The 12,364-nt window shown below is 37.8% G+C and overlaps 1 protein-coding gene across 1 annotated transcript in view; it reads right to left on the bottom strand.

Annotated features, from left to right (window-relative positions):
• Positions 1 to 11,431, bottom strand: part of smyd2b (SET and MYND domain containing 2b) — a 20,028-nt gene extending 8,597 nt beyond the window's left edge. The window contains exons 1-7 of the mRNA XM_067382932.1: positions 11,165 to 11,431; positions 10,357 to 10,420; positions 8,465 to 8,575; positions 8,324 to 8,384; positions 6,406 to 6,530; positions 4,573 to 4,640; positions 3,087 to 3,189 (exon numbers count right to left, since the gene is read on the bottom strand). Of these exons, the coding sequence (XP_067239033.1) occupies positions 3,087 to 3,189; positions 4,573 to 4,640; positions 6,406 to 6,530; positions 8,324 to 8,384; positions 8,465 to 8,575; positions 10,357 to 10,420; positions 11,165 to 11,340 (708 nt within the window). The 5' untranslated portion in view covers positions 11,341 to 11,431. The remainder of the gene's footprint in view (positions 1 to 3,086; positions 3,190 to 4,572; positions 4,641 to 6,405; positions 6,531 to 8,323; positions 8,385 to 8,464; positions 8,576 to 10,356; positions 10,421 to 11,164) is intronic.
• Positions 11,432 to 12,364: the final 933 nt, after the last annotated feature.

Here is a 12,364-nt window from a genome sequence, read left to right as displayed (position 1 = left end):
GGGTGCAACGGACACCTCGGGTTTAGACTGAGGAGCTGAGCCAGATTTGGTGACCCAGCACCCCAGCAGCGGTACAGGAACTGTTGTGACATCTCCTTCAGGGAACAAGGGTTACATACATAACTCGTCCCCCTTAAGAAACCTGATGACCAGGTCATGCTTCCCTACAGACTTGCCTCCTATGGGGTCGTGATAAGCAGAAATTGCAGCAACGTACACTTTGAGGATGGAGGGAGACAACCTTCGCTCCATCCTCGCTGCAGGAAAGCACAGCACTGATCGGACACTTTTGGGGGTCTTCTCATTGAGAAGAATGCCACTCAATGAACAGGTTCCACCTAGAGCATAAGCATGTCTCGTAGACGGTGCTCATGTTGAAGCGATGGTGTTAAGTACCTCTTGGGGTAAATCACTTAGAACCTCTGCATCCCGTCCAGGGACCAGACATGGAGTTTCCAGAAATCTGGACGCGGGTGCCATAGGGTGCCCCATCTCTGAGAATGTAGATCTTTCCTCAGAGGAATCCGTTGGTAAGGGTTGTTGCGAGGAGCATCAGTTCTGGGAACCAGGTCTGGTTGGGTTAATAGGGCGCAACTAGCAAGACCTGCTCCTCGTCCTCCCTGACTTTGCACAGGGTCTGTGCCAGAAGGCTCAATGGGGGAAATGCATATTTGCACAGGCCCAGGGCCAGCAATGTGTCAGTGCATCTGTGCCAAGTGTTTCCTCAGTCAGGGAGTAAAACAACTGGCAGTAAGAGGTTTCTGTAGACCAACTTGACGGTTGATGTATGCAATGGTCACAGTGTTGTCTGTACAGACCAGCACGTTTTTGCTCTGTAGGCACTTTTTAGGCTGCTCAGTGCAAGATGTACTGTCAGCAACTTGAGGAAATTGATGTGCCAGTGTAGACAGGGTCCCGTCCAAACCCCTGAGACTGCATGCCCGTTGTACATGGCACCCCAGCTGGTGGTAGAGGCATCCGGGAATACCACAGCATGCCTGGACACTAGTTCTAGGGGCACACCTGCCTGGAGAAATGAAGGGTCCGACCACGGGCTGAGGATTTGGCGACAGGCCGGTGTGATTTCCACCCAGCGAGTGCCGCGTTGCCACTCCCATCTCTCTGCCATAAAAGCTAGTGCTGAAGCAGTCTCATATGAAGCAAACAGAGCAGTGTTACTGCCACTGAGGCCGCCATATGCCCCAGAAGCCTCTGAAATAACTTCAGGGGGACCGCCGTCCTGCCTTTAAATGTATTCAAGCAGTTTAGCTGTTTGACCAAATCCAACTCCATCCCGAGAAAAGAGATCCTCTGCATTGGCAAGAGTTGACCCGAAGACCCAACTGAGCACTAGGCCTCTGTGTTCGCATAACTGATCTCGGGACTGTGCTAGTATGAGCCAGTCGTCGAGACCGTTGAAGTTGCGAACGTAACATTCTCTCATGGGAACAAGGGCCACCTCAGTGACTTTTGTGAAGACACAGGGTTTCAGGGACACTCAAAGTAGACTGGCCTCTCTAGTAAGATCCCAATCCTTCAGTCATCCAACATGATGTCGAGAGTGACCGACTGAGGGAACTGTTAATTGGTTAACAGAATTTTACAGTAAAATTACATTAAATTTACAGTTTTTGAAAGTGAAAAAGAACATGTCATTGTGTAATTTACAATGTAGTATATACCTTCTCAGGTTGTGGAAAAGCTGCCTGTGATTAGCTTTGATTCATCATGTGCCTATCTCACCACCTGTTCTTGGTGGTTGTCAGTGTAACATAAAGAAGATATTAGTACTTCAATAGGTTGGTAAATTGATATTATGTCAGTTAATGAAATATGTTTTTACTGTAAATTTAAGTTAAATATGTCAAAGCTAAAATGCTGCTACCATTTGTTTTAGAAGTCAGAAAACTGACGTAATGGGGTCCCAATGGAAAGTGCCACAACCACTTACACATCCCATCGCCCCCATGCAAGTCGCCTAGACCTTCATACCTGGTGGGACGGAAGGACAGAACTTTCCAAGGGGAAGGTTAGTAACTGCTGCTCCTATCTGTTTCACCCAATTCAGCCACGACTTGTTGGATAACATATGGGAGATACATATGGAAGATTTCTGCGGTAGGTCCTGCCTAAACAGGGATGGAACCAATACCAATGCAGAGATGGGCAGAGTGCAACCTGCCCAGGGAAAGACATGGGCTTACCAACAGGGAAACCACACCGTGGAAGAATACACATATGGGATTACCAAGAGAGAGAACCAAAACATATGGAGCATCTAGCTCAGTACAGGGGCCGACCAACCGGACATGCACACAAGTATTGGGCCTGGCGTCGGAAGCCTCTGCCACGTCTGACTGCCAAAGGATGCTTGGAGGAAACTCCATCCAGGGTTCACCTGGCAGGGAACTTACCTGGAGAGCAAATATGCACTCGTATATATATTCCAGATAACCGTGCCTTGCTCAAGTGAACCGTGTGCAGCACTTTGAATTGTATGTGCCCTAATCGAACAGAGGATGATGATGAGTGGACATTTTTAAGAACCTCCAAAAAAGACTCAGTATACTTAGTATAAGTTCATCTTCCCATCTGTTAAGGCATGGTTAATATTTTGAGGTATTATTTTCTTCATCATATTTTTGTCAACAGTGTGTTTTAATAAAAAAATTAAAAAACTTGTCTATGTAATGGTTAAAGCTGCAGTCTGCAACTTTTTTTGTGTTAAAAATGTACAAAAATTATATAAAGAGAATATACAACAAGAATCCATTTTCCAAACCCTGTTTTTGTCTTATTCTGAATCATTATGGTACACTTATAATAAGTGTTTATATTCTGACTATTTCAGACCGGACTGGTAGGACTCGCCGCAGAGTATCACAGTAACTGCGTGACTCGCCATAGACATACACAGAGAAAAGTAGCTCCAGCTAGAATGTTCCTCCGCAAGACGCGTGAAGTTCTGTTTATTAACCGCTAGAGGGCCAAAAATCGCGGACAGCAGCTTTAATAAAATAAACAAAAATAAAACTGTCAGTAAAAACAAACATTCTGTCTGTATAAGATGACAATAACATACTGACCTCTTGCCCTGGACTGATCTCCTGCACAGCCCGTACTTCAGCGTTGACACCTCTGTATGTGATTATGACATTGGGACAGCAGCTGTGGTTCATGAGGGCAATGCTAAGAGAGCAACAGAAACACAATGCAGGAATGTGGGAGGCGAAAAGTAGATAAAAATAGTGTAACAAAGAACCTCAGAGAGCTCAGAGAGATAGTAAAAGATGAAGTTAGAAACAGGAAATACGAGAGGTTGTAAAAGAGCCTGAAAATGTCCCCACTCAGACCTTCTGGTAAGTTTTTTTCTAAGGGTCTGTTTACACAGCACCATTTTCAACTAAAAACAGAAAACTTTATGCATTTTGGCCATTCATTTACAGGACAACAGCGTTTTGGAGGCCTTAACACGCAAACTTTTGAAAACGGTTTTGAAAGTACAAGTTTTTGAAAATGATACCTTTGTCATCTCTGTACAAACTGCAAAAATGCAAATCTGTGAAAACAATGACGGCATGCAAGTGTATTACTAAGGTGTTTTCTGTGAATGTGTGAGACTTACAATTTATTTGACCACTATAGGGAAGTAATGAGAAGAATATCAAAGTGCAGTAAACTGTAAAAGTAAGGTGGAAAAGCATGCGCCTTTGGCGCGAGTGCTCTGTAAAAAAAAATGCATATGCGCAGGTGCGTAGTCTTTCTTTACAAAGTGACATCGCCAACTACTTGTCTGGCATGCATTATACAGTGTTTTTAGTCATTTTCGTGGATCAGAGTGAACGGGGTTAGTTTTCATAACGTGGTCACCTGTACAAAGTAAAAAACTTTTCCATGTACATCGTTGTTGTGTAAAGTACCCTTAGTAGACTCTAAAAAACGATGGATTATGTTTTTAGTCCAATCACTGGATTGAGACTGTTGGGTAAGGATACTGGGTTGATTTGACACAATTCAGTTTGATAATAGTTCATAATTAGTAACAAGGGTTCTCAACTCTGGCCCTTGACGTTTAATTTACTGCAGAGTTTAGCTTCAACCTTGATCAAACTCACCTGCCTATAACTTTCTAGCAATCCTGAAGACCTTGATTAGTTTGTTCAGGTGTGTTTGATTAGGGTTGGAGCTAAACCCTGAAGGAGAGTGGACCTCAAGGGCCAAAGTTGAGAACCCCTGCTCTAAAACTTTGCCTACCCATGTTTGTAGTGCTGGAATGACAGGAATATGTGTGGAAAACACACAGCCTTTTAAAGTATACTTTATTTGATAGCATGCATGAACACACATGCACACTAGAGAGTTTCATCCTTGTCCAGTATCGCTGCTATTTCTCTATGAAAATGTCTTTTTACTATAAAATTACAAAATTAGAGTTATTCACAAGTGCTCATCCATGTGGGTATCGGTTGTTATTGGTTACTGGTTGATCTTTGGCTGCATTTAATTTTGAAGAATTAAATGACAGATACATATCAGTTAAGATTGTGTATGTGTATGTGTACTTGTACTTACTCTGGAAAAATAGCTAAACCCAAGCTTGAGAGTTCCTCATCCTCCACAGTAAAGCCATTACAGTGAACCTGTGTGAAGCAGACACAACAAATCAAGCCAATCTTTTACTTTAATTGAATCATTTAGAGTTAGATTAATTGACCCTTTGCAGAGACCCCCTTTGATTATTGTTGCTACATATCTAACATAATACCCCAAGAAATGAATTTAGTCTGATTTTTAGAAAAAACTTTCATAAAATACAAATAATTGGCATTTTACACAGAATAGGAGGAGAATAGGTGGGAATTTAAAGGGATAATTCACCCAAAAAATGAAAATTCTGTCATCATTTGCCCATCCTCAAGTTGTTCTAAACCTGTATGAATTTCTTTGTTCTGTTGGTCGTGACGTGTGAGGAAGATTCATTTAGATCCGCTCTGATGGATAGATCCGTTAAGATCCACTCTGACGGACAACAAAAAAACTCCCTGAAACTTCTTAGCTCTTGCATCCAGATAGTGGAATTCCCTGTTTTTACTATTATTTCTATTTCTTATGAGATTCCTTAAAACTGCACTTCGGATGAACACGTAAAAAAAACAAAAGTATACCCAGGGCTTTAACAATCATTTTACAACGTCCACACTGATGAGAGCGTAGTTTGAATATGTAAATATGTGCTGCTCGCTTTTCTCTCAATATAACAAAACAATCATACAAAAAAATAAGCAGCAGTTAAGATTTGATCATAGCAAAGTGGATATGTTTGCACAAGCTCTGCAATTCGGCACTGTCCAGTCAAATCACATTTATTTATAACCTACTACACTCTGGGTTATTTTTTAAACCCAAATGCTGGATTCAGCATGTTCATTTTATGGATTATTTTAAATGTTTCTACCAGGTGCTGGGTCATTTTTACTGTAAATACAAATGATGAACCCTCTCACAGATCTATCCAGTGCTAGGTCAATGTGACAATGTTTTGGGTAGTTTGTGCCAAACTGGTTAAAACAGGATACATTTGTCAATGGTCATTAAGTTCTGAGAGAAAACTTCCTGAGGGGAAATTTCCTGAATAAAATTAAGACTTGTATTGCATTGTATTTCTATCAAATTATTATTGTACAAACAGGAAAATGTCTTTAGTCTCACATTTTACCTTTTTTGTTTACACATGCACATTGCTAAAAAGCCTAAGTTCAATCTGTTCATCATATAAAGCGATCATGTCTCTTCAGAAAAAAAATACAATTCATATGGATTAGTTTTACTATGGATTAGTTTTAGTTCTCTTTATAAACTTTGAAGCAAAAGTGGTTGATGTGTAGCTGTCTAAGGAGGGACAGAAAGCTCTCAGATGTCATCAGAAAGATCTTCATTTGTGTTCCAAAGATGAATGAAAGTCTTATGGTTTTGGAATGACATGAGGGTGAGTAATTAATGACATAATTTTCATTTTTGGGTGAACTGCTTTGAGCTGTTAATGAATACAGTATTGCACTTTAAGCACTAAAGCCAGGAGCTTATTTTTAGTGCGTAATCTTTGATAGCTCAAAGTGGATGGTTCTCATTTCATTGCCTGAGATTCCTCGCAGAATCATACAAATTACCTATTCTGGATTCAAAACATCAATTAAAAAAAGGTTTGGATCCCTGAAGTAGATTACTAGGTCTTCCTTGCTTTATTATGCATTATTTTGCCTTGTTGACAGTTTTGAAAATACAATAAAAATGAAGACGCTCTACAGCCATAGACAGGCTACCAGAAACTGGAACGTCTTGTAATGAAGCAGTAAGGACAGACAGAGCAAACGGTCAACTGTCAGACTTCTTTTACAGTTTGTTTACCTGTGAGAAAAGTGTAAGCAGGTCCTGATGATCAGGGAAGTCCAGGTGTTTGGAGTAGAAGTGATGAAGGCCAGCTATATGTGCTTCAGTCATCTCTCTTTTCTCATTATCCAATTCCTCTGTATCTGTGAGAAAATGAAGATATCATAACATTATCCAGCATCTGTACTTGCTTAAAGGTGCCATTGAACGTTTTTTTACAAGATGTAATATAAGTCTAAGGTGTCCCCTGAATGTCTGTGAAGTTTCAGCTCAAAATACCCCATAGATTTTTTTTTATTCTTTTTTTTTAACTGCCTATTTTGAGGCATCATTAACTATGCACCGATTCATGCTGTGGCCCCTTTAAATGCTCACGCTCCCCACCCACGGAGCTCGCGCTTGCCTTGAACAGCATAAACAAAGTTCACACAGCTAATATAACCCTCAAAATGGATCTTTACAAAGTGTCATACAACATGTCTAATCGCGTAAGTACAGTGTTTATTTGGATGTTTACATTTGATTCTGAATGAGTTTGAGGCTATGTTCCGTGGCTAATGGCTAATGCTACACTGTTGGAGAGATTTATAAAGAATGAAGTTGTGTTTATGAATTATACAGACTGCAAGTGTTTAAAAATGAAAATAGCAACGGCTCTTGTCTCCCTGAATACAGTAATAAACGACGGTAACTTTTACCACATTTAACAGTACATTAGCAACATGCTAACGAAACATTTAGAAAGACAATTTACAAATATCCACTCACAGTGACACCCCAACTGTTACGTAACAGTTATGTTGAGATTCGCCTGTTCTTCGGAGGTCTTTTAAACAAATTAGATTTATATATGAAGGAGGAAACAATGGAGTTTGAGACTCACTGTATGTCATTTCCATGTACTGAACTCTTGTTATTTAACTATGCCGAGGAAAATACAATTTTTAATTTTAGGGCACCTTTAAAGTCATTAAAGTCAACATTTCTCATTCCACATACATCCATATCGTACATTTACAGATACTAGAGCTGTACACACATCATCCATATTGTACATATGGAGATACTAGAGCTGTAGCTGTAAAATACATACTTATATGTTAAAAAAAAGAAGAAAAAAGAAAAAAAAAAGCCAAAATGAAAAATTGCCAAAATCATATTTAGTTATGTAGTGGGTGAACACTGCTTAATGAACACTGTCTAACCTGAACACAGACTGACTGAACACTATTCTGAAACACAAACACTACAACAATATAAACAGACTCAGGGCCAGAAAAGTACAACACACCCAAAGCAAATGACAATAATCGAAAAGTCAGTCATTTCAACCAATTTTAGGATAATTAGAAAAACTGAATAAAACTAAGAATTGGCAATTCAAAATGGACAAATATGGGAAACCCATTTCCAAATATTGTTTAATATAGTTGAAAGAGATACAAATTTAAAGCAAAATGAAATAACCAAACCAATCTGACTACTAAAATTGACTAAAAGAGTATCAAAATCAACTAGACTTTATAGTTAAAGATGGATTATAAAATAAAATGATAACACTAAATTTAGTACAATATTTCAGTTGGCCATATTAAAATTAAACAACGTGTGTTACTTCCCTGAAATCTGGAATCAAGGATTGATAACAACACCCATCTTTAAAAATTGAGAAAATTTTGACCACACTAAGATGCAGGCAAACTGGGAAAGTTATTTTGTAAAACAAAAATAATAATACATACAATTTAAATTAAAATGTAAACATAAAATACTAATTTTCACTTTTAACACCATAACTGGATGCCACTCAAATGCATTGTGACAACAATATAGCATAACATTTATAATGCCTAGTATGCACAGTATTCAATAAGTTAGTAATCCATTTTTAACATAACCTCTCTGTCAGATGTGTTTAATATTTTCTTGTACTTACGGGCTTCCATATCCTTCAGTAAGAGTAGTTTTTCTGATGGGCTTCTCTCTTTCTGGTCTCTCTACATCAGCAAAATACAAGTCAAAAACTCATTGATTCTGTATCTATAAAAAGAGTAAGAAAATCTTGCTTGTATCTAACCAGTCTGGCGATGATTCTGGCTACCAGTCGCACCGTCTCCGAGGGGCACCAGTTCTCTCCAAATGTACACATGGCATGACACTCCAGCTTGTGCATGGGCCAGTTCTTTTTCTGTCAAATACACACAAAAATGACACATGAAACACTCACACATATACACAATACATAGTATGAACGACTATACTATAGTGCATTATATTGCATTAAAAGTAAAATCAGCCACCATTCACTCCTAAAAATTAATGGGTGACTTTTAGTATGAGTTTCATATTCAGAAATAAAATAAGCACCTTATCTCTGTGTATCATAATTACCTCTATATGAGTAAAAATATTTGGCATTACATCAAGTCAACCCAGAGTAATTTGCATGTTGCACCAAGTTAATGCATGTTATAAACAAATCACATTTCAGAACCATACTCTTACCACTTCTCTACCTTTTTTTTTTTTTTTTTTTGACAATTTCAATTTGGTTCACTTTTGAGTTTGTTCAGTCTGAGTTTGTCAGAAATACTAACATTGTGCCGGGAAATACCTGGCTGGAATGAGTCGTGTATGAAAAGCCATAGAGGGGTCGGTGGGTATTTTAATAAACAGTGATGCGTAGAAACGATCGCACAAATAATCTTAGAATTACCAGCTGGTGCAATCCTAAAGTGCTAAAGTGCATCATAAGGACAGTCACCTGCAGAACAACCACAAAACATTAGTACGCTGTACAGTATGAACTAAACATCAGGATATGTTTATTAATATTGTGTTTACTTTGATTTAAATCCAAAATTAAAATAATATTAAATGAATACATAAAAGAAATAATATAAATAACATGAATGAAGTAATTAAAGTGATTTTTGTGGACAACCACAAAGTTTGGTACAAAGTTGTGGTGTGATTGTTGCAGACAACTGCATAAATAAAATTCAGAGGGAGTGGAGATGCTATATTTAAATCCTAATGTGCTTTGCAGATGGAGCCTCATAAAAACAAAACATGTCAATGACTTGCTGCTATACATGAATGCAGTGAGGAGTCACTTATGTTTCTGCACTTCATGAACAGTCATTTTAAAGTAGCACAACACCATTTTAAAAAAAAACCCAGAACTTTTTATGCATTTTGGTTGATCTTTAACACAACAACGACATTTTGGGGGCCTAAAAATGCAAACTTTTGAAAACGGGGTTATAAATTGCAAGTTTGGGGTATGTTTACATGACAACGATGAACTAAAAATGGAAAAATAGTTCCTTCGCATTTTTCGTGTGCAGTCTCCCGTTCCCCATTCACACAGATCAATTGAAAACAACTAAAAACACTGCATTATGATGCCAGGCCAGTAGTTGGCAATGTCATAACACTACTACGCACAATGAACACATAATACACATGCGTGTGACGTCACAGTTTTTTTGTTTTGTTTTTTTACAAATTCACATTTTTATAGTTTAGACCTAGACAATAATGGTATCATTTTCAAAAACTTGCACTTTGAATCCTGTTTTAAAAGTAAATGAGCTGTTGTCGTGTAAATGAGTGGCCAAAACACATAAAAAGTTAAAACAAAAAAATAGTAAATGACCCCTTTGAAAACAATACCATTTTCATATCCATGTAAACTACAAAAACACAAATTTTAGAAAACAGTGACAACATGCGCATGTGTATTATGTGTTCAGTCTATAGGTGGGTAGTGTTTCTTTACAAAGTGACATCGCCAACTACTGGCCTGGCATGAATACAGTGTTTTTAATCATTTTTGTGGATCCTTGTGAATGGGGATCATTTTGATAATTTGATCATGTTGTCTGTATGCAAAAAAAAAAAAAAAAAAAAAAAAAAACACACAGTGAAAACATACCCTTAAAGTGTAATCACACACAATCTTACCTGACATTTCACATTGCAGTAGAATGCTTTTTTGCACTTTCCACATTTTGCAAGACCTTTTTTCCTGTACATGACAGATAAAAACAAACAACCACCAATGATCACTAGAACTCTCAATGATAAAAATGTGTGTGTGTGTGTGTGTGTCAGAACTAGCAATAATTTCATATACCAGTGTTTCATGTGAAAACAAAGTGCTTACTAATATAAAACTAAAATATAACTTGTTCATTTACACTCATTAATTCACTTTGTCTTCAAAGTCCCATCTGTAACTATGATTAATTTAGAAGATCTAAGAGAAACTGAAACAGAATGCAATAGAGAATTAAACATTAAACTCTAAAGCAGCAGTCCGTCTTTAGCAGCTGTCAGAATGAGTGTGCTACTTTTGACAGGCACTGTCATTTACACCCACTGATCCTGGCCAGAGCAAATGTCCTAAGATTTGGCCAGCTGCTTTTAGATGTTGGGTTGTATTTTTAGATATGTCCTTTTGGAGCTTATCTATATTGGTCAAAAATAAAAGAGAGATAAATCTAAATGTCTCATTTATGGGGACTATTACTGTCTTTTATATGTCAAAAAATAAGATAAGACCAAGTTAACTCTCTCTCTCTCTCATACGAAAAATAACCTACAACGAATATTTTATATATATATATATATATATATATATATATATATATATATATATATATATATATATATATATATATATATATATAAATAATTTTCGTAGATACGACATAATTAAATAAATAAAGTACCAACATGACATGACAACAAACATTCCGTTAAGTCAGACCTTGTAAAGCACTGTTCACAGATGAGTCCTCTCTCGTTTACTGACAGTACGTATGAATAAGCGGGACACGAGAACAGCAGTTCACCGACTCCATAAGCTCTGCTCACCCGCAGACCTCTGCCCTTCCCCGGGCTTGCAAACTGCTCGATGCCCACGATTCCCTCCGCCTTCATCATGACTCAGAAATCTACAATTTAATGGTAGCCTGCGCCGGTTGTCCGAGTTTTTAGGTTTCTGAGGTTGTTGTGTTCGATTTCATTGGGCGGAGCATATATGAATATTTATGACTTTTCACACGCACGTGGATTTTAGTCCACGCTGCTCGAAACACATCCCCTCACTGGACCCAGAGGAGCTTATGGAGGTCCAACCACACCCTAAATCTAACCTTATTAGGTTAAGCCCCACCCCTTAGAACCACAGAGGTGGAGCTGGACTAGTTCAAACCCTATTTGTCTCGGCTCTGCAGTGAGTACCACTTGTATGGCGGCATTATAATGCGAATAATGACCCAGCGCACAACTGAAGCTTCCTGAAGCAGTGTTTTGAAATCGCACATCACTATAAGCCGTTTTTTTTTTTTTTTTTTGGTGCACCAAAAATATTTTTGTCACTTTATAATTTTAACACTGAACCACTGTACTCACATAAACTGTTTTAAATATGTTTTTAGTACATTAATGGATCTTGAGAGAGAAAATGTCATTGCTGGCTATGGAGGCCTCGCTATGGAAGCCCGTTTCCGCCACTAAAAAAAAAAAAACTCCACCTAAAAAAAAAAAAAAAGCCACTAAAAAAAAAGATTGATTGCGACTTTTTATCTCAGAATTGCGATTTATAAAGTCAGAATTCTGAGATATAAAGTCGCAATTGCTTGATATAAAGTCAGAATTCTGAGATATAAAGTCACAATTGCGAGTTATAAAGTCAGAATTCTGAGATATAAAGTCGCAATTGCGTGATATAAAGTCAGAATTCTGAGATATAAAGTCGCAATTGCGTGATATAAAGTCAGAATTCTGAGATATAAAGTCGCAATTGCGTGATATAAAGTCAGAATTCTGAGATATAAAGTCGCAATTGCGAGTTATAAAGTCACAATTCTGAGATATAAAGTCGCAATTGCGTGATATAAAGTCACAATTCTGAGATATAAAGTCGCAATTGCGTGATATAAAGTCAGAATTCTGAGATATAAAG

The sequence above is a fragment of the Chanodichthys erythropterus genome, chromosome 4, assembly GCF_024489055.1.
Source record: "Chanodichthys erythropterus isolate Z2021 chromosome 4, ASM2448905v1, whole genome shotgun sequence".
In the NCBI taxonomy this organism is placed as follows: domain Eukaryota; kingdom Metazoa; phylum Chordata; class Actinopteri; order Cypriniformes; family Xenocyprididae; genus Chanodichthys; species Chanodichthys erythropterus.
This window is presented reverse-complemented; position numbering and strand designations above follow the sequence as displayed.